We start from the raw sequence: 22,019 nt of genomic DNA, 5'->3' as shown, positions 1-22,019 counted from the left end.
CCAATTACAACTCGTTCTACGGATATTAACATTCGTTACATGATAGAATGACTTTTAGATTGAATAAATGTATTAATAATTTTAAACTCGAGACTAGTGGTTTTAACGTAGCAGATACAGATGTGTTTTATTCAACTTTTGACTGAAAAAATTTCAGTCAACTATTCCAGAGTCGTAAATTTCAACCCTCAAGGAAAATTAATATATCTTGTTAGTTTTCTCTCTTAAAATCAAAACAAACTAGAATTTTCAAATCTGTGAAATAATTCAACAATTTCATGTACTTTAATCGAAAATTGTATGAAAAAACTTATGAAACAATCATCGTTGATTAAAGATTGGTCGAGTCAACGTAATCATAAGTCCATGGAAATCATAGATCAAACTTGGTGCCGCAAGAAATGTGACTTGCTGGAAGCGCTGTGACTAATATTGTGTCTCTGTCACACTACCGGACTGTCTGCAAGCTCCGTCTCTGTCCCTCTAGATTTTCAGCGCTTGCAGCGTTGACTGATAATTGACTGAAGCTTGCAGCGCTGACTGATCATCAGTCAACGCTTGTAGGTAATATCGGAATTCGGCCTGATCATAGACTTATAGATTTTAAATTCAGCATGGCGACCTGCGCATGCTCAAATAAGTAGGGAATTAATGTTGAAGGGCTGCGCAGCTCTAGCAGCGACATGCCGCAGCCCGGTTTTGATCCTACGAAACTCAGGTTATTTCGTCGAAGGTTATGTTAGCACCGACGTATTTGTAGTAATACAAATAATTAGCATAAGACTATTAATTGATTTCGTATATTTGGCTTAAAAAATAATGGGTGAATCTGACGAAAAGATAGTGGAACGAGGTGATTATGTTGTTGTTCAAAGACAAAATTACCACAAACTCTACAAAGCAACAGAGCATGGGACACTAATGCTGGGTAAACTTTCACTGGATATGAGTGGAATAATTGGAAACCCTGTGTGGACTACATATGAAGTGGATCAAAAGGGACCTGGGATGCGTTCTCATCCCCTGCGGAAGACCAATGTGGTTGAATCATTATCAGAAGATTTGAAAAGTGTCTTGCCCAGTGGATTAGACAACCGGACGATTGTTGATGATGGTACATCTCAGCTGTTGTCAACCGAACAAATAGCTAGTCTTCGGGAAGCTGGGAAATCTGGTAAAGAAATTGTTGGTAAACTTATAGAAAATAGTAAGACTTTTCATAATAAAACAGAGTATTCACAAGCAAAGTATTTGAAAAAGAAGGAGAAAAAATACTTTCGGTACATAACTATCAGAAAACCCACCATACCCTTGTTACACGATATTTTTTTCCGAATGGATCATCAAAAAATCAGTGGACTGAGAATGGACACCCTAGCTCAACTTCTCTCATATTCCGGGGTTAAGGCAGATGGGCTTTACATGCTGTATGATAGCGGATCCCAAGGATTACCAGCTGCAGCTATGCTCCATCGTATTGGAGCAAACACAAATGGTAAACTACTTCATATACATCCTGGGAATATACCCCAGAAATATTTGGTTCAAGCTATGAACTTTCCTGAAGAACAGCTCAACAGAATGATATTCGTTAACATCCATAGTCTACTGCGTATGTATTATCAGGGCATAGAGTCAATTCTTGAAGAATGGAAGTCTGGGGAAAAATCAAAAACTTCAGACTTGGATGTTATTGACTTTAGCCGTGAACATTCTGATTTGAAGAAAAATGACACAGAAAATAGTGATGAAATCACTGTAGTTGATTTAGAGGAAGACGAAGAGTTGATCGACAAACAAGAAGTAGCAGCAAATTCCGAAGCTGACAAAACATCAGAAAACAAAGACTTGAAGCGGAAACTTGACGATAAAATAAATCATGGGCCACCAAAAAAACCAAAGTGGCTTTCCTTTGCAGAAGAGGCCGTTGATCTTATTAAAAAAACAAAAGCTGAAGGTCTTGTCATTGTAGCTAAAGAGCATCCATTGAATATCATTAAAAGTCTTCTACCATTTTTAGGAGCTTCCAGACCATTTGTGATTTATCATGCATCTAGGGAACCACTGCAGGAAACTTATGTTGCTCTAAAGCAAAGATCTGACGTTATTAATTTGAGATTGTTTACCAATTTCTTACGATCTTATCAAGTGTTACCCGATAGGACACACCCTGATATTTTAATGAGTGATACAGGTGGATATTTATTGTATGGTTATTCGGTTGAGTAAATTCCTAAACTGCAAAATTGTGAAAACAAAACTATTTTATGGTTTGACTATATCTTCAATCAACTTCAAATTTATCACAATTTATTCTAAGAAAACGCAAGTGACAGTGAGCCACGGATGTGTAACAAATAAATATGTTTTTAATACGAACAATTTCTAAATAAAATACGACAATTTGTTCCACGTGTTCGATATACCGATTGTTATTTTTTAAATCATCACCTCTCTTCGAAAATTATCTAATAGTGTTGTTGCTATAAGAATTCTACGTTTCTGAGTCGTTTGCAAAGACTATTCATAGCGATCGTCGAAATATTGATTTATTCCAATCCTACAATGCTACAAATTTCGCGCATTTTTCTCCACAAAAAGTGGGGAGGAAAACGATAGCTAGAACATTATACATATATAATGGCCGCTACCTGTTGAAGAATCCGGACAAACGAAATGTATTAATAGAATCAAGTTCGTTGTTAGATGACTGAATCATTTATTCTATCGAACTTTCTGTATTTTACAATCTCTATTTCAGCGACTATAATTCCGTAAAAATACAGTTTCATTTTGGTTCTTCACGTGCAGGTGCGCGCCGGGGTTGGCCAACGAATCAGAGATCTTCAGAGCACTATGCAACGAATCACCGTTTCAGAAGTTTCTCCCTCATAGACAAGCATACGTCATTTCCGTTGCTAGCAGTTCCCTCTTGAGCCACCATGTGTCGTACTTGCGCTTCCCTTGCCTAGGCGACTAGCATGCTCGGTCACTTCATCGTTTGCCTCCGGTGTGAAAGGTTCTGTTGCTGCGTCTGGTAAGTTTGCTTCAGTTATACCCAACCCTTATACATTCATTTCGCTTTCCAACTCGAATAGTTTATCTAGTGATGATATTTATTGTCTCGTTCGTATGAACAATTGTTTGATTATGACTGCAAACCTGAACTTCGCGATTATCCCGTAATAATTACACAGCTTTCGATCAATTTATCTAAATCGCTGTCTTGTTTCTTTATTCACAGATCGGTGCCGTAGTTGAATTTTAAGCAAGGTACGACCTTTCGCATCAAATTATTTCGTAACCATTGTCAATAACGACCCAAACAGGCTATATTTTTCATATTTGCACGAAATTCGGCGTGGAGACGCCACGTGTTCTGAGCCAAGCAAGCCTCGTGTTCCTTGCCATTTTTGAGTTATATTAGTCGATATTACCCACCTCCTGTTACCGTTTTCTACGCAACTTATCACTGAAAGGATCCAACTCAATTCGTACAAAAATATATTTGTTTTTTTTGAACACACGAAATTTTTCCAACGATTTTGTGCATCAAGATCATTCAAAATGGCTGATTTTCCGAGGTAGCGTCACGGGCTTTGTTTTGTGCATGCCTAGTGTAAGCAATGCTTGGCTTTTGAATTCACACGATTTATTTCCGGATCTATATACTTTATACATTTGAATTGATGCAATATATTTTTGACAATAACGTGATTAAGGCAATACCGCCCCAGTCTGATCTCCGTGACTGATTGGTCTATTTGAATGATTTCTCTTCAATAAAATCTCTTATTCGACCTATGATAATTCATATCTCATTGAGATTACCAACTTCCAGGATATTTGTATCAGCTCTGATGGACATAACTGCACTGGAAAAACATGAAGATTATCACATAGTAAGCATATCTTCTTTATAATTTCAGCGTTTTTTACATTTCAATGTTTTTACAAATTTTCAATCATAGTATGATTAAGGTAATACCGCCCCAGTCTGATATCCATGACTGATTCGGTTATTTAGATGATTTCCTTTGAATAAAATTTCTCATTCAATGTACAATAATTTGTATTTTATTGAGATTACTAATTTGCAGGATATTTTTATCAGCTGTGACGGACATCACTGCCCTGGAAAACCATGGAGATTATCATGTGGTAAGCATATCTACGTTGTAATGTTGGCGTTTTTGAAGTTTCAATATTTCCCCAAATTTCTGACTGTAATATGATTAAGGAAATACCGCCCCAGTCTGATATCCATGACTGATTCGGTTATTTAGATGATTTCCTTTGATGAAGAAAATTTCTCATTCAATGTACAATAATTTGTATCTTATTGAGATTACTAATTTGCAGGATATCAGCTGTGACGGACATCACTGCCCTGGAAGACCATGGAAATTATCACGTGGTAAGCATATCTACGTTACAATGTTACTGTTTTTCACCTTTCATGATAATAATACATGTGATCATTATGGATTGAATGACTTTGGTTTTTTGTTGCGTAATTATTAAGTGATGAATTTTATACCGCCCCAGTCTGATTATTGTGATTGATTGGTTATTTATACTGAATATTTATAGAATTCCATTGTTATTCGCCAAATTACTAGTCTCATTTTTTGTCAGCTTATGAGTATTTTTTCAACAGAATTCTAGGACCACATACGAATGTGCAGGATGAGGACGCAGAGAGAATATCATGACGACGTGAGTTCAGTTGACTTCAAATTTTTAAAAGCTATGAGACTTTTACAATGATGTTTGACAAGCATATGTCTGAGAATTTTGATGTCACAATATTTACCCTGATTTAAATTTGTTGATACCCACAATTTACGTTTTTATATTGATAGTCTTGTAATACGGTGAACAACAATTTTTCAGTGACTGATCATTGGAGAATGAGCGGAAATCGGGTTTCCACCCGAGAATGGTAAGTGTTGTGATTGCATTTTTATGTTCGATGGTGATTGTGTATCCGTAAACGTTTATATCTGAAACAGTGTTCAAAGGTGGAATTTTTATCCAAAATTAGGCTAGGACTAATATGTAATTTACTAAAGAATCTATGACTCCAAGTTTTGTGATCAATAATTTTAATATCCAAATGTAATGCCGTAATCTTTCTAGTCACAATTAATGTCATAAAATGATGAACAATAGTTATCCCTGTCATACAATTTATGTGGTGACAATGTACTGCCTGAATTTGAATTTCACTAAATATTCCTTGTTTTAGTAAAACTCTTCGTTTCACTAAGTACAATACATACTTTCAGCTTGAAGGTGTATGGCGGAAAGGTACCGACTTGATGCCAAAGATCTATGGTGGAAGGGTGACAACCACTTGAAGCACCTGCTTGAGTCACAAAAGGTTCGGCCCAAAATATTAATAATATACCACTATGCAACCATTCCATGAACTACTTTATCCAAACTTTTCTTTGGCTGTTCGATGTAAAACTCGATTTCAAACAAGGTCCTCGTTCTAACTCAGTTTAATAATACTTTGAGATCCATTCCCAAGAAATGATGCAATGATTTTTCGACAAGCATATGACTGAAAACATTTGATGTCTACACACTTCTGATCAGTTCAAATTTTCTCATGTCGAAACTTTTTCCATGATCTAACGTTTTACCAAAGCAGTTTTTTGTTCTCAATTCCAGAATAAGGCAAATATCGGCAGAGCATGCGACTATTGGAGCTCTCTTCAATGTAAGTTTCCAGTATACGCTATTTTTTCCCGATGCTGACTTTGTTAACTTTGTTGTTCCATGCTCATGTATTGTGCAAGTCTAAATATTGTTATTCTTGATGAATAAAAACAACGCTCCAGTCAATCAGATTTAACAGTGACGACATGTTGTTTCTGAAATTATCATCTCTTAGTTCACGTTTCTGAATACTTGACTTGTACGAAATCTAATATTTTTTTTCACCTTATGATTACAGGATAATTTCCGGTGACCGTATTACCCTAGCGAACGATTACTCTGGAGTATCTCCGGATGGTAAGTGTCATTGTATTACTATTTGATTTATTTGATCATTTATTACGTATCGAAAATGGACTCAAATTATTTTGATGCACATTGTCACAAGATTCGCCTTGATTTTTTCTGCTGTGATGTTACAATATATACGCTAATATGACCTTTAAGGTATGATTCCCACTTGCCCTCACTGAGTATCTAAAAAAAAAACTCCCCAATTCCTCTTTTTGCCCATAAAGTATTCAACACGGCAATATTTCTTACCTACAGGTGTAGGATTGGACGTGAAGGCGAACTGGAGTTGTACAGAATGTAAGCATCAATTTGTTCAAGTATAATTTTCATAATATAACACCCTCATAAATACTTATCAATATCAAATCACATGAAGGTTTTACAAAGTGACATTATTACCCATCTAAAAATCGAATGATATTATTGTGCTTGAGATGAATAAAGTAGTAAAGTAGAAAAATACGAACAAAGTGAATGAATATTAAACATCCCATTATCAACCAGATTGTAAATTTCGATAAGTATCGACGTGTTCTTGATTAATTCTCATCAATGCTGTCATGATGACGTAATATACGCAATGAATAAACGTGAAAACAAAATATTTACTGAATTTTTTTTGAAACTTGAAAATTTATTGATTCGCCGATAACGCGCATTAACAAATATGTTTGGGTAGTTTGTACTAGCTCAAGCAATTTTGATGAATGTGGAAGCGCACCATCCGACTTGACGTTTGAAGAGATCTGAACCTCAATGTGCATTGGGGAAATTCATTAGAATATCCTAATTGTAAATCCTTTTATAAATAACCAATAACCAACGGAATAAAACGATATGTATAAAAATTCTGTGACTGAATCCTTTGTCCAAAAAATAAAAACATTCATAAGACTGAAAATGGTAACATTTGACAAAAACCTTTGTACGTTGTGTCGGAAAAGCGCCTCATTGTAACAGAGAATTGGTCAGTCAATACCCAAATTTAAAATTCGAGTACTTAACAATATTATGAATAACACATGAGAAGCGGAAGATGAAATAATACACCCATCACCATTTGATGAATAATTTAATTGTCAACGTCGAAAATACAAGATGTGCTCTAAAATTATGTACAATTATCTTGACGCCACGATCTAACGTACAGTATCAATTCGTCGCACATGCTAATTGACGCTAAAACCGATTACCTTCAAAAACTATAACATCACTCCATCGTGATATTGTAACGGATATAATTTAGGTACAATAAATTTAATGGTCGCGTGCTCATCAGTTTTGCTATAACGTATCCTCACTCGCTTATATCACAATCGTCACAACCAATTTTCCGTATAATTGATATGCTGACAGAGTGACACGAGCGTATTAAAAACTACTCCTAAGCAATACAACCGTTTCCCTGATTGAATGCTTAAATGCACACCTATAAGTAGGTATACACATATAAACGGAAAATTGTGATGGATAGGGATATGAAACAAATTGTCAGCGTACCGTAAATAATTGAAATATACATCGCCGAGTTAAATAACTAATGATTTAAATAGTATGAGGTTCTGATAATAGTTTGAATCAGATATTTCAAACGGAGGTTTGTGACTTCCTCCATTTAACGCAGACATTCATAAATACAACTGGTAAGTGAGATTTTCTTCCTGTTTCATTCTGACCGTTTGATAGTATTTGCCGACTTTCTATACCATCGAATTTTTCGCTATTTGTTCATTCAATTAAAGCTAATTTAGAAGCTGATCGTCGGTTCTTCGTATAAAAGCAATCTATTTTTATCGATATCTCCTCTATAATAAGTGCTTTTACTAAATGGTCTAAATAAGCCAACATCTTGAACTTTGTTCCTAATACAATATAAAAACCAAATAGAAAATAGAAAATAAAAATAAGATCTAGAATTCCCGATATCTAGAATTCTAGAGTCTAGAATATTCAATTCCACTATTACATACATTACTTGTATAATTGGATTAGGCCATTTTTAATACAATCAATAAAATATTGAATGAAAGTAACAATATATCAGTTATTCAATTTCATGGAGACGAAATATGTACATACATACATCTATTATATGAATAACTTGAAGTAAACACTTGAGTAGTTGATTGTTTTAGAACCAACTATTATAGAGACTTTTTTTCATGAAATTTTTCGTACTATTATTACACGAATAGATAGAGACTAATTGTGAATTTTTTCAGTTCATTTAGTCTTTTCATCAATGCGCCTATTGACAAGATAGAGTTGGGAAATTCCTAGCTGACGCAGTTTAGATTTTTTTAAATAATAATTGCTGAGCTGAATACTGGGGAATGGGTTGGGATCGAAAAAAAGAAAAAGAACATGGGTGAAGGAGAAATATAGATCCTTTCATAACTTTGTCATTCGCATAGCATATCCCGTTGAGGTATCATTTTTTGAGATGGGAATTGACCGTTTCGTTTCTAAGATTAGTGGCTAGCACCCGCGTCTTCAAGCTATACATATATCTGAGATTTGCTGCCACGTATATCGGTAGTAATCAACTCAGAACGGTAACATAGTTATTGGCCGACGATTTAATTAATAAACTAGCTAGACAGAATCGCGGGAATTCGTCGATTAGATCATCGAACTGGCAACTGGTTTGTGAGCAATTCGGAGATACAAGGAGTATCACAACTTTCTTCGTCGATATGATTGGCGAAAAAACGGAAGGGTCGCGCTCTATTGAATAGCATCGATGAAGCAAATGCCTGTAGATTTCATGTGAGTGTGTCAACACGAACTGAAATATGCAATAAAATCTGTTCATTTTGTCATCATCGAATCGATGAAAGGTGAAGATTTGAACTTGAGTTAATTGACAGTGGTCTGTTTTGGAATAGGCCCCATGAAATATGAATACGTACGACACGCGCGGACAATATTATCATTAATAAAATTGATTCATCAACGTTGGACAACCAGATCAATTGGAAGAAAACTGATCCTCTGAACTGGATCCAAACGAAAAAAAACGCATGTACACTGCACAAAACAATTAGTGGGTCACCTTTTTATTGCTCCGAAAAACGTCCAATTTCGAAGTCTCATAACTGATGGAAAAATTGGGGTGAAGAATTGGAGGTACAAACGTTTTGGAGTATAAAGCTTCACTTTTCAGATTCTTTGCGTTGATTTTGATTGCATTTGTTTGATCGCCAGTGGTTCTGAACAGAAAAAAAGTTGATTTTTGACCCCAAAATCGAAAAAACTCCAAGGAGTATTCCTTTGGATGTCTTTCAATTTTGAGGCAAAAATTTTCATTTCTTAAAATTGACCGTATGACACTTTTCTTACGTATTTTGACCTCAGGAATCCGAATCTGTCAGAAAAATCGATCTATCTCTAGAATTGACCGAGTTATCGCCAATTTTCAGCTTTTTGGGGTCAAAAATAAAAAAATGATTTCAGTTTATCTTCATGTAATTTGAGCTCAGGAATCCAAATCCGAAAAAAAATTGATCTATCTGCAAACATGACCGAGTTATCGCCAATTTTCTGCTTTTTTTAGCATAAATTTGAGGATATCTCGAAAGGAAAAAATCGTAGCTCAATTTGGACAACGGATTCGTGTTCCTGAGGTCAAAATACATAAGAAAAGTACCATGCGATCAATTTTCAAAAATAAAAATTTTCGACCAAAATTTGAAAAAATCGTAAGGGGTACCCCTTGGAAAAATCTCAAATTTTGGTCAAAAATTTTTATTTTTAAAAATTGATCGTATGGCACTTTTCTCATGTATTTTGACCTCAGGAACACGAATCCGTTGCTCAAATTGAGCTAGGATTTTTTCCCTTCGAGATATCTCTATTTTTCTGCACCAAAAAGTGAAAAATTGGCGATAGCTCGTCCAATTTTCCAGATAGACCAATTTAACTTGTGAATTCGGATTCCTGGGGTCAAAATACATCAGAATAACATATAAAATAAAATATTTTTTTTTGGTCCAAAATCGACAGAATTCCAAGGGGTACCCCTTTGGATTTTTTCGATTTTTAGGCCAAAAATGAAGTATTTTTAAAATCGATCGTAGGACGCTTTTCTTATGTATTTCGACCCCCGGAACACAAATCCGTTGAGCAAATTGAGCTAAGAATTTTTCCCGCTGAGATATCCTTGATTTTTCACTTTTTCCAGTGAATAATTTACGATAACTTGATCAATTTGATAGATGGATCAATTTGACTTTTAGATTCGGATTCCCTAGATCAAAATACATAAGAATGGCCTATGAACCCAGATAAGAAAAATTTTCGATCATTGACTCCAAAATTGAAGTATTCCCAAAAAAGATTAGAGGAGACACTATCCTTGCGTATTATGACCTTAGAAACATTAATCCGACAACTAAATTGAGTCACGAATTTTTTCCATCGAGTCTCGGCGTTTTGAGTTCCATGATACTTCAAGTACAAATGAGCATTGAAACCGAATTTTACCCGAAGAATTCGACCTTTTTTTTAGGAAGCTTTAAATTTGCGATTAGGTGACTGAGAATATTCAACTAACTAATTTTCAAAACATTCTTACGTGTGTATATTTTTCTAATCATTTCACAAGCACAACCTTTGAAATGTAGGGTGAGCGAAGCGAAACCAATCCTTATATGCGTCGTGTTTATAAATCTTTTTCTCGCATTAATAAAACTGGTACTAGGTACTGGTAGCGAGATTCAATACGTGAAGTGCACTTCAAAGCTCTTGGCAGATTACTTGTAATACTAATAGTGTAAAAGATTTTTTTTCTTTTTTTTTTCCTTGTATAAATGAAATTCTTAAATAACATTCGTCTGCTGGTAAAAACAACTGTCCATAATATTTCATAATCCCAAAAGTAAAAGATGATTATTCGTAAACTGCCAAACCAGGATGAAATTTGTAATACAAATTTAGTTGACTGGCTGTATGATATTGTCGATTTTACTTTTACTTTTGGAAAAATTAGTCTTGTGGCCTCGGAATGCATCGAATTTATTCCAAGACCACAACAATGATGTGTATTAGTCACATATGATTTACAAATAATTGGTGCTCGTCAACAACGTCTATTAACCTGTTTAATATGTAACTACGCTTAGCTGCATATTCGATTTCGGAGGACATTCTAACAACACTACGGACTTCCATGCAGTATGTCACAAATCGAGCACGTAGTCTGTTATAGGATTGAACTCTCTTTGATGAGTGGCGTTCATCGCTGGCACGTAACCCCAGTGTTCCATTGCGTTGATGCAAAACCGCTGTATTTCTTCTACTTCATCGAATTCCAAATCTGTTCTCCAATGAAAAGGCGCCGCTTTTGAATTTCTGAAAGTGCTGGATACACCACCAGCGTCACTTTTAGTATGAGTGTCAAGAAACTTTTTCACATTTGGATGAAAATCGAGTCCATAAAATTTGGAAAGCTCTTCCACGTGTTTGTACGGTTCTACGGCAAGATCTTCGTATCTTATAACCCTGTAGCAAATAATGTATTCTTCATCAACATGGCGTGAGTGTGAAATGAAACGAGTCAAGAAAAAATTGACTTCAGCAAAAACTGCACATACCTGAAGGTAGTAGGGTATTTTTTTTGCAATTCCACCGCGACGGCGTAATCCGATACCATGTCCGCACAAAGTAGAGCTGGATCCGAACAATCAGGACTTGTCGGACAAAAATCACGATGTTTCCTAGACTGGAGAGTTCCGCGGGGATCCCGAACTAACAAAACTAATCTTACAGCTAATCTGAAAAATAATAATCCGAGTAGGAATACATCGTTTGTTAATGCTTGGTGTAAGTTCACCGAGTGCAATTGAAAGTTGATATTATACTAACTTTTGATCGGACAGAAGTTCTTGTGCAACTCGTAACCTGAGACGTACAAGTTTCATTGATTGGAATGGAAAAAGTTTACACATTCCACTGAGAAACCTGTGATTAGAACATAGCCCTCTATGGGCTTGGCACTGTTTCCACAACGGTGCGTTATGATTGAAGAGCCAAGAATGAGTTTTTCCAAACTCTATGTAGTGATCTGAAACCCCAAATAGCGAAAAGACGTCTTATTGTTAATACACAACTATAGATAAGAGACTCATGATGCATTTATTACCTAGATCTGCGTATTCGCAATTAAGCAGTGCTCTGACATTTTTAAGAGCTTCTGCGGCAAGTGGAGGGCCCCTGATTTGGACAATATCAAAATCTAGGAGTGGCTCGTAGTGATAAAAGTTTGCGGGATGTGCTGTGAGAACATCACCAAGAAATGTACTTCCACTACGCCAAGTTGTTAAAATTATACTTCTAAGCGGTCTCCCATTCTTTTCCAATACCAAATCTTCAAGTTTGCTGAAACATGGGCGAGGGTAAATCTGTATCAGCCATAGTAGTTAGCAGTAATAACCGATAATTGAATGGATATTAACGGTTTCTTACTTAGCACTAATATTGTAATTTCCTTTGGGGTATTGATAGCCTATCATTTCTTCACGAATCAGTCTTCGCTGCTGATTAATGACGTGCTGTATCACAGTTAACGAAGCATTCGACTCATCTATCTCCTTAATATCATTTGTATTCTGTAACGAATAGTATTGGCATCAAAGACTCCGAAAAAGGAACGACTATCACCAATGATATATCGATCGATCATTAGATTTTCGACTTCAATTTTCAAGTTAACCAGATGAAGAAGGAATGAGGAGAATAATTGTAGGAAAAAATGTGCTGTACGATTGATAGATGATTTTATATTTTGCGAGGAATTGATGGTGAGATTATCATCGAACATAAGTGCCTTACCAAAATCTGTTCCTGAATTTCAAGGGACCTTGGTTCAATTTCCTGAAGCAAAAGTGCAAAAGTGCGTATAAGTGATTGAGCGATTTGCCAAACCACATAGTTACTTGCCATGTGTTTCTTGGAACAAAAAATACAATGTAATCGGGTATGATTTGATCCAAAAAAAAAAAGAATTCAGGATATATTTTAATACGTGAACGCAATATTGGTTTGGGTAGCAGTCGAATGATGGTAAACTATGACTTCGAAAGCGGTCTCGAGTGAATACTGTTACGTGTGAATATTTGTCGGGAATAGGCAAGTATAATATTTTCGACGCTCATGATGATGGTGCAAATAATGACTTTTTCAGTCGTGCGCCAGTGTGATTGATTAAACTATCCGTGTACCGTAAAAAACTGGATGTGTGTGCCATTGAAATACCGTAACGCGCATATAATTTAAAAGTCTGCATAGAAGGATCATTGAACTTACGTCCCAGGATCTCCCCATCGCCAATATCGGTTGTATCCGATGTTTTAATGGGTTGCCGTATCTTTGGTTGAAGAATAAAAAAACCAAACATAATGATCCAAGGCCAACCAGCCCATAAAAGCTTACTCTCTTAGACATCTCGATATCTGCACAGTCAATTTGTGTACAAGAATCATCAAATATAAGGAACATTTTTGAGCCGTAAAAAATTGGTAAGTAGCGAACGTAAAGTTATAAATAGAATAATCCTCATGCACAATAGTTATAGAGCAGAACTGATGAACACCCTTGATTAATGCGCACGTACAGCTACCACAATTTTTTTATCTATATAAAATACTTTTCACACGCATGCCATAAATTACTGAAAAAGTCATAATCGTGCCAATTTCAGCAATAGAAACTGAATCACATTGTTTTGATTCGTGGAAGTTTGAAGTATATGAACAGATTTCAACCGTACACGATGAATGATTCTCATTAGTGCGGAATTATCAAAGATGCGCGGAATAAAAATAGAATGATGTCAACTTATATGTAAGTACATACATGCTGGTGTTTCAACTCGGAAGGATCAACGACACTTCTTTACAGAATATCAACGAATACCAATGTGAAAAATACGCAAATTATCTCCATGCTATTTTAAACAGAATTCAAATTTTTTAATTCCGTGTATCATCGTGAATTTTTTGTGGTCGATAACTCTACCGTATTCCGGCATTGCCTAGTTTCCCCCGGTTTTGCGCAACACTACACATATGGTCACTCGATTTCGTTCCTCTGGATCCAATTGCAATTATTTTGTTAGTGTAGTTACCAGTTGGTAACCAGCAAAATTTTGAAAATTCATTCGGTTTAACTCTGAAACTCACAGTGAATTCTGAATGTCCATGTTTCTTCAGACTTTGCTACTCAAAAATCACGTATTACCCTTTCACTCCATTACTTATTGTTAAAGAAAAAAAGCAAATAGCGCAATGTGGCTAGCAATGTTCGTTCAATACCCGCGGCTATCAAGTAAAAATGAACGATTCTCTGTAAGATTTATTTTTAAACGGCGAAAGACAAAGCCGCAGATAACGCGTACATCGATTCAATGGTTATATATTCTTCATCGGAAATCGCCAGAAAATGTCCAAGTTTTTGGTTGACCTATGAACTATAGAATACCTTCATAACAGAGTGCTGATTTCTGAGTTCCAATTTACAATTAGATTTCGAAACAACGTACCTTTTTTATCGTTATAGTTTCAGAGTTATTGTTCAATAGTTATTACATGCGCGCTATTATTAAATAGTTTCGTACCGATGCAGACGATGCTGTTTCGATACAGGCGTTTCGCTATTGACCTCGATGAAATTATTTATTCGTTAACCGCCACATCCGCCAGAATTAATTATAGTTATTACACCGCCAACGTAACGGACAGAGCAGCATTTTTGCTTGAAAACACTCGCACTCGCAGGAGAACGAACATCAAATAAATACACTTTAATTAAGCGATAATGAATTTTTATGAAGTTCTTCTCACGAATTACAAAAATTTTTATTCACACATTGCATACTTACATATAGAAGAAGTAACACGTCATGGTATCGAAATTGAGATAAAAATTAATTGGTGTTATCACACATGTGAATAACAAGACTATTCGCCGATCTAAAGGGAAATTCACTCTAAGGTCCCCCCCTCCCTTCTGCCGAATGCAGACATAAAACTCATAAAGATCAAATTCGATAATATTGTAATTGTTATTTGAATAACCCCAACTTGACTTATGCATAAGTATGGATGTTACATGAATCAGGATCTTCGCTCTTGGATGCATCTCACCCGAAACGAAATAAAACAAGCAAGAGTCTTCGATAAACTAGTTGAATAAAGGAATAAAGTAAATAAATTATCACATCCATGCTCCTAATGAATGTCGTTTCATTTGTCTGTAATTTTTCCATACATGATGAAGGTGCGATAACAGCTTTGAACAGCACACAACAGATAAGTAGTGTACCCGTCCAGTTGCAGTTATAAATATTACTATAAACAATAAAAATTATCAGAAAATGTTAAAGAGTTCGTTAAGCAGTCTACTAGCTCTGATTCTCCAACTGCTACGTGAATGTAGAATAGGTACATAAGAATTTGTTTTGCATTCGCACTCAGCTAGGATCAGTTGCCGTTATCTTTCAAATTGAATAATTAATTGCAATCGATGTGGGGTTCCCTCATCGTCGTTAGGTCCTCTCCTGCCTTGTCCAGTGTGCGCGATTACCTCACTGATATTGTGTACGTATTTCTAAATTGTCTATCTAATGTGCTTCTTCTCGATTTCTCGCAGTCAAAATTTTACTCTTTTTGTCCGAATGACGCAGTTCACAGATATCGTGGAGTTCCGATTTTTGTTACAATAACCAGAGAGTGCGATCGAGAGCAAAAATTACGTGAAAATTTCAGTGTAATAAATATGGCTTGTCCACTGCGGTCTCTTATATTGAATATGAATTTCATCGGTTTGTAAATCATAGTTGTACTTGAACTTCAGTTACGATAAAGCTCGTTTCGAATTTCCGAAAATATATGTTATCATTTGGTTCCCGTTTGATACGTAAATCTTTCACCTTATTCACTATGTCATGATCGTGTTAATGTGAAATTTGACTCACCGTAAATTGTGACGGAATTATATCGCCGATGTAACTTTTGATACTTCCGGGGTCAATTTTTCGTGCGCTATGGATGACCAATTGTAATTATATCGATTGATGCAGGGTTAAATTTTTGACCACGCAATTAGTCACCCTTTCGAAGACGAGTCGCCGGCTTTTGTGATAAAATTTTTCATTCAACTTTAGTAGATCATTTCGAATGACTCACCTGTCCTTTAGAGCAGGAAACGTAATTGATCTCGATGTTTATATCGGCATTTCATGTTCCCGCGAACCTAATGGATGGCAGATAGCATCAGCAGTAGTCTGACCATCGTCGAACGTATCGCGCCATCGATTATAGGTATACATACGCCTGCATATCCATGGATTTGAAGTTTTGTAATGAAAAAAAATCTATCCACATTACGAATAAAAAACAGACAGCTTTATTTATAAGCCTATACATCATCCGGGCTCTTTTGATATAGGTATAACAACCGTTGAATATAACTTTGAAAATATTGCCTAGCTTTGTAGAGCGAAAACTAGATTATTAACCTTGTGATATATAAAAATGGAGCACCTGCCGGGCGGACGATTTTAACGTGTACTGCACACGGGATTTGCGTTTGCATCTCGTATAGGAGTCATATTAAATTTATACAACCATGTCGGGTGTAATTTGATTTGATGGCGGTTATAAGTTAAGTTGGACGTACCTATTCTCGCGGGTGGTGTGTATGCATGCATACATGTATACCTCGCATGTACGTATGATATACATACAGGTATGTGATAGTTGGTCTCAACTCCGCAGTATTGATTCAGATCTACATTATACTGTACCGCGGTGCAGTAGGAACTGCGGATGTCGTGAGAGAAAACATGCGGCTGTATAATCAATGAAACTAATAGGAAAAAGAACCTGATAACGCGACCTTTCCTAGGTGGACGCTGAACATTTACATTCCGCTTGAGTTATAAAGTAACAAATTCTCTGCATAACTAAGCCCACTCAAAATTTTCCAACGAATTTCAAATTGCGTGAATTGTAAGGATAACGTATTTAGTTGTTCGCCGATGATAACCATATCTGGCAAATGTAAATTTTCCTTCTCAGATTAAACATTATCAGGTATTAAGTTATTACTTCCGTAGGCGTTACTCCGGTATGATACCACCCCACTCGTTGGTTGTGAACGCTGTTAGAAAAAGTCCGAGCTATATTCATGTGATTTGTGGTTTTATTTTTCTAATTTTTAGCCCCTCAGATACATAAGATTGATTTCATAACTTTCGGTCTAATAACTCAGAGGCCACACATTGAGTTATGGATTTAGCGACATCCGGTGTTCTGCGTGTTAGTAGACAAATAATACAATATTCCTGCTCATCCGTCACGCGTTCGTTTTACATTTTTACATACCACAATACCATCTAATTTATGCATCACACGGCGTTCATCATCGTGACGTCGGTATCCAAGATCTTATCGTGAGTTACGAATTTCTGTCGTTACAAACATGCAGCGAAACCCCATGCATTGCACTGAAATTGAAGATGTCAGGAATATGTTATACGTCCCATAAGCTGGAACCGCCACTTGATAGGATATTCCGAACGAATTTATACTGGAGCGGAAATTTAGTACTAATTGGTTCCTGGTTTGACCAAAACCTGAATTTCGTTGCTCCAGCCATTTGAACGAAATCGAGGGCGGTGCTACGTTTCGATCAAGTGAGCCGCAGACCCTACCACCGCTACCCTGGAAGATCACGGGACGAATTCGTACCATTGTGAGGATTAAGTGCTAATTAGTTACTGTTGGTGTCTTGAATCTCAATTCTGTTTCTCCAACCGTTGAAAAAAAAAAGAATTGAGGAGTATTCTTGAAAAATTTATTGCTGCAATGATACGCGTTTCTAAATTCTATGGAATGGGAAATACGTTTTCCTCAATTTGTGGCATCGTGTATTCAGAGAGAAAACGACTTCTGAAATTTGTGGCATCAACAATACGGATGCCTTCATTTGTGGCATCGAGGATACGGATACGTTCCGATATTTTCAAGGGTGGTGGCGCTCACTTGATCGGAACTTAGCGCCGCTCTTGGTTTCGTTCGTATTGCTGGAGCAACGAAATTCGGATTTCGGTTACGAATTAGCAACCAATCAGTACTAGATCCTTCCACTAATGTGAACGTACTTCTGTGAAGCGGCGGTTCTAGCTTTATAGGACGTGGAATATGTTCAACTAGGCTACGAGGTGGTATGGAGTAAAGCACGTGTTTAAAAAAAATGTAGGTATATGGATCTTTATTAATACAGCGGGACATGAGAGGCACACTTGATTAATAATTACACACAATTTTACTTGGTAAACAATTTAATTGTGTACGAATTCTTTCTATAGTTAGTTGTTTTTCATGCGTATTCCTCATCACCCTTGAGTAAAACAAACAACAAAGTGTCATGTTATATGATATGATTATGAATATGCTAAGAAAATAATAGAAAATTAGGTGGACATAAAGTATTAGACATAATATTTGGTGACCTCAAACTATTTCCCGCAAGTTTTTTTCATGTGAACTCCATTGGTTTGTGAGAATAGATGAAACTCATCGAATGCAATTGATTGAATGAACAAATCGACCGTAGAAACTATTTTTTCGGTCATTTCTTGGTTCCTTATTTCCTCAATCGTTAAGAGCGTAAGAAAAAGTATATAACGCTCCTGTGAAAATTCAAGCATTTCTACACATGAAGTTATGTTCAAAATGTGGATCTCCCCAAGTTGATGTGATTAAAATTAGGATTTCACTGTAATCTGTGATAAAAAGAAGCCTACGTGTATAAAAGTCGATTTCGGTAATCCAAATAGAATCAACAAACTTTTAGGTACGTTACTATTGATCGTGGCATTTGAGGAGTACGAATACCTGCAGTTGGAAAGGTGAAGATTGGACGTTGGATCATGAAATAAATTTTATTGTGATCGAAATCATAAATCGTGCAGATACACGTACTGTAAAATATCATTTTACTTTTTGAAAAGAGGCGATGTACATAGTCACATAAAAATTCACGTTATTCTCATGCAGGTCGGATTACAACTCCTGACTTTCCATACTTCAGCTCGAGCTTCCCCCCTTATCTTCTTTTACTGATTGTGAGAAATAAACGTCCTCTGTAATTTCATATCCGTGGATTGACGCATTTTTTAGTGTAATAATAATAATAATACAATGAATGCTTAATAACAATACACCAATGCACGAAGATTGGGTTAGGTATAGTGGCGATGGTAGTTAGAAATTGGAAAGTGCAGCATGCAGCCAAATCGTGCCCCAGAATGTGACGTGTTAATGACACGATGATGTGTTATAATTATGCTAATTCCTCCATCTCTCCCCTAAATCCGCATCAGCATCTTCGAAACAAAGTCCAAAAAAAAACATTATTGAATAACAAATTATTCTCTTTAAATTAAACATCACACCTTACATCTCAGCTCGATTTTCAGATAATCAAACATTTATTACGAAATTTCGTCATAAATGAAATAAACTACGCTACTCCGGAGTGTTAATAAAAAACATAATGCAAAAACAGAACGTTACGTATTCGACCGATACGAATAAACAAGTTGAGGGATAGAACGTAATTTGAAAATAAAGAATCACCAAGTGATTGAGTCGATAAGAATGTGTGTATGGACGCACTGTTTGAATTATAAATTGCATGCTCCATATGCTACGTTGATATTATTTTCTATTTTAAAACAAGTACCTAACGTATGCGACTCGTCTTTCGTTTACGTTTCACTCGAATTCAATCATTACAACACATGATGTTTTAATATGAACCCATGCTCATGTCAAAGCAGTTTGCAGAGGTCTTCAAAAAATTCAAGTTGAAAATATTCCTGACACTCATTCACACGAAGATATAAAACAGCCGAAGTGCATTACAATGAGGGATCAACTCCTAATGAGAAAGAAATACAATTCAATCCAAAACTTGCGTGCGATTGATCCAAGCCAAAATTATCAAAGATAGATCCGAGTGCTTTTTCAACATCATAAAAATACTCATGTACCTCACGACAGCTTGCAGTATTCCATTATACATTGGCACTGAATGTAATTCGTACAGCGTTCATCGGCAGGCAATGCAATGCTCACATATTGTTACAGTGCTGACGAACGTTTCATTTTGACACTGAACCCTACCACACTTCTGATTTGAAAAGTGATTAGAAATACGTTATCTAGCAAGGAGCATCAGGGCTCTGTTCAATGCCATAGCCAACCATAACTGACCACATCTAATTGTTGGAACTCAAACCAATCTGAGCTCACGTAGAACTGCAAACCTGAAATGTTTAATGTAGGCACCAGCGCCACCAAATGAAATTCATTCTACCTTCTTCGATAACACTCCGCCTTTACCGTCTGTAGTCTCAACTGAAAGCTACATTGCGGATATGACCAGGGTGAAGGGGGTGGAAAGCGCCGGATGTACATACAGACAGAAGGGATTTGCGGATATCCCTAAAATCCTACGACGGTCGATACAGCTCTCTGATTATTCACTCAATTATTTGGTTGCAATGAATATTTGGAGTACTGAAAAGTGCTGAAGAGTGAATCAAGCCTTTGATTGATTTGACGCCGTATATTTCTTGATCCGCGATTACTTGACTTGAGAAAGCTACAGCTTCGCGCGTGTAATGGCTCGTATTCATCCAATTATTCGGATTGGAAAATCTTATGTTATTTATAAATCAGGTCTACCTTCGAAGATAGTTTATGTATTGTCCTCCCTATACAGTTCGAGGGGCTCAAAGTGGTGAGAAACTGTGTAAAAGTACGAACGATTACGATCGAATGAGATCAGTTCAAACTCAACATGCTTACAGTGACTTACGATTAGCTGTACCCACTGATATGTCTCAATGTCAGTGAAAGTGTCGCTATGACGCACTTCACCGCGAAAACGCTTACTATATTACTTTTGTATAATTGCATAATCACGTAAATATAGGTATAGTACGAATGATAAGGTAAACTTCCACTTACTCAATGTCGGCGAAATGTTCGTCTGTAACACTTACAACGGATCTGAATCGAATGGAAATTCAACATTTTGTTATAAGATACGGTTAATGGTAGTTGAACAGTCGAATATATTGCTATACGTACATTACATAGGCTTTCAAGCACTATGGCGCGAGCTTATAAATCATATTCCGTTATATGTCGGTATAAATTCGTTCTGGCGAATAGCATTTATAGCCAGCACGCAGCCTCAGAGTTTCATTGCGTTACCGCAGAATCGTTGTATTTCTTCTATTCAAGTTTATTTTACAACCAAAAGACAAAAATTTGTAGAAAAAATACACTTTTTTGTGCCATGAACAGGAAATCAGTTGCATCGTCGAATTTTCGGTAATCGTAATTGATGTTTCAGGATATTATGGGCAAGCAAGCAACCCAGCCGCCACAGAGTCGCTGCAACTACATTGTAGTGACGCGGCGCAACATTGTAGTAGCGCGTAGCCGCTGCCGCGAGTCACTACAATGTAGTTGCAGCGACGCTGTGGCGGCTGGGTCGCCTGCCTACCTATAATATTCTGAAACGTCAATTACGGTTGCCGAAAATTACTGAAAATCCAGCGATACGACCAATTTTCTGTTTATAGCATTATGAGTGTATATTTTTCTGCAAATCTTTAGCCCACGTAGATCCGTTTTGCTCAGACCGTAGACAACACAGTTGACACCTTCCTCAAAAAAGTCGACTTTGGATCTCGACGAGGATCTCGGACCAGCAGAACCATTCTGAAAGCTAATCTGAAAATAAAGAGTCAGCCTATACGAGGTTCGAACCGATCCTCGACTCTGATCGAAGCAACGTAGTACGAGGTCTCCTTTGAGGTCAAAATGCTGCTTCAAAGTGCACCCACAGAGATACGTGATTTTTCGGGCTCGGATGAAGCCTCGAACTCCACCGATACAATTCTTGTTAGTGAG

At 36.5% G+C, this 22,019-nt stretch overlaps 3 protein-coding genes and 4 non-coding genes across 10 annotated transcripts; 6 read left to right on the top strand and 1 right to left on the bottom strand.

Annotated features, from left to right (window-relative positions):
* The first annotated feature begins 672 nt into the window (after window positions 1–672).
* On the top strand, window positions 673–2,423 carry LOC125499663 (tRNA (adenine(58)-N(1))-methyltransferase non-catalytic subunit TRM6). Its single transcript, XM_048651407.1, has one exon. It carries the CDS (start codon window positions 820–822, stop codon window positions 2,227–2,229), a length of 1,410 nt encoding a protein of 469 aa, XP_048507364.1. The 5' UTR covers window positions 673–819; the 3' UTR covers window positions 2,230–2,423.
* A 388-nt stretch (window positions 2,424–2,811) lies between these two features.
* LOC105683178 lies at window positions 2,812–4,668 on the top strand. Its single transcript, XM_048650770.1, has 5 exons — window positions 2,812–3,037; window positions 3,842–3,902; window positions 4,101–4,226; window positions 4,363–4,417; window positions 4,661–4,668. The coding sequence occupies exons 1-5, from the start codon at window positions 2,982–2,984 to the stop codon at window positions 4,666–4,668; spliced, it is 306 nt and encodes a 101-aa protein (XP_048506727.1). The 5' UTR covers window positions 2,812–2,981.
* On the top strand, window positions 3,708–3,773 carry LOC112695013. Its single transcript, XR_003150299.2, has one exon. It is a non-coding gene; the product is annotated as a small nucleolar RNA SNORD31 (small nucleolar RNA).
* LOC112695015 lies at window positions 3,965–4,032 on the top strand. Its single transcript, XR_003150301.2, has one exon. It is a non-coding gene; the product is annotated as a small nucleolar RNA SNORD31 (small nucleolar RNA).
* On the top strand, window positions 4,225–4,293 carry LOC112695014. Its single transcript, XR_003150300.2, has one exon. It is a non-coding gene; the product is annotated as a small nucleolar RNA SNORD31 (small nucleolar RNA).
* Window positions 4,518–4,589, top strand: LOC112695012. Its single transcript, XR_003150298.1, has one exon. It is a non-coding gene; the product is annotated as a small nucleolar RNA SNORD31 (small nucleolar RNA).
* A 5,835-nt stretch (window positions 4,669–10,503) lies between the features above and the next one.
* LOC105684802 (carbohydrate sulfotransferase 5-like) lies at window positions 10,504–20,354 on the bottom strand. Of its 4 annotated transcripts, none has more exons than XM_012398446.3 (8): window positions 20,084–20,353; window positions 13,330–13,475; window positions 12,856–12,897; window positions 12,490–12,632; window positions 12,167–12,402; window positions 11,890–12,088; window positions 11,619–11,798; window positions 10,504–11,526 (listed from the first exon to the last, which is right to left on the bottom strand). In XM_012398446.3, the coding sequence occupies exons 2-8, from the start codon at window positions 13,465–13,467 to the stop codon at window positions 11,205–11,207; spliced, it is 1,260 nt and encodes a 419-aa protein (XP_012253869.2). In that variant the 5' UTR covers window positions 13,468–13,475; window positions 20,084–20,353; the 3' UTR covers window positions 10,504–11,204. The 4 variants fall into 4 exon arrangements, with proteins under 4 accessions (XP_012253869.2, XP_012253877.2, XP_048507170.1 ...); XM_012398454.3 differs by lacking the exon at window positions 20,084–20,353 and adding an exon at window positions 16,209–17,392; XM_048651213.1 differs by lacking the exon at window positions 20,084–20,353 and adding an exon at window positions 13,879–15,983.
* Between the last annotated feature and the right edge of the window lie 1,665 nt (window positions 20,355–22,019).

Source organism: Athalia rosae, chromosome 2 (genome assembly GCF_917208135.1).
Source record: "Athalia rosae chromosome 2, iyAthRosa1.1, whole genome shotgun sequence".
NCBI classification, from domain to species: Eukaryota; Metazoa; Arthropoda; class Insecta; order Hymenoptera; family Athaliidae; genus Athalia; species Athalia rosae.
Note: the sequence above shows the minus strand (reverse complement) of the source record. Positions and strands in the feature narration are given on the sequence as shown.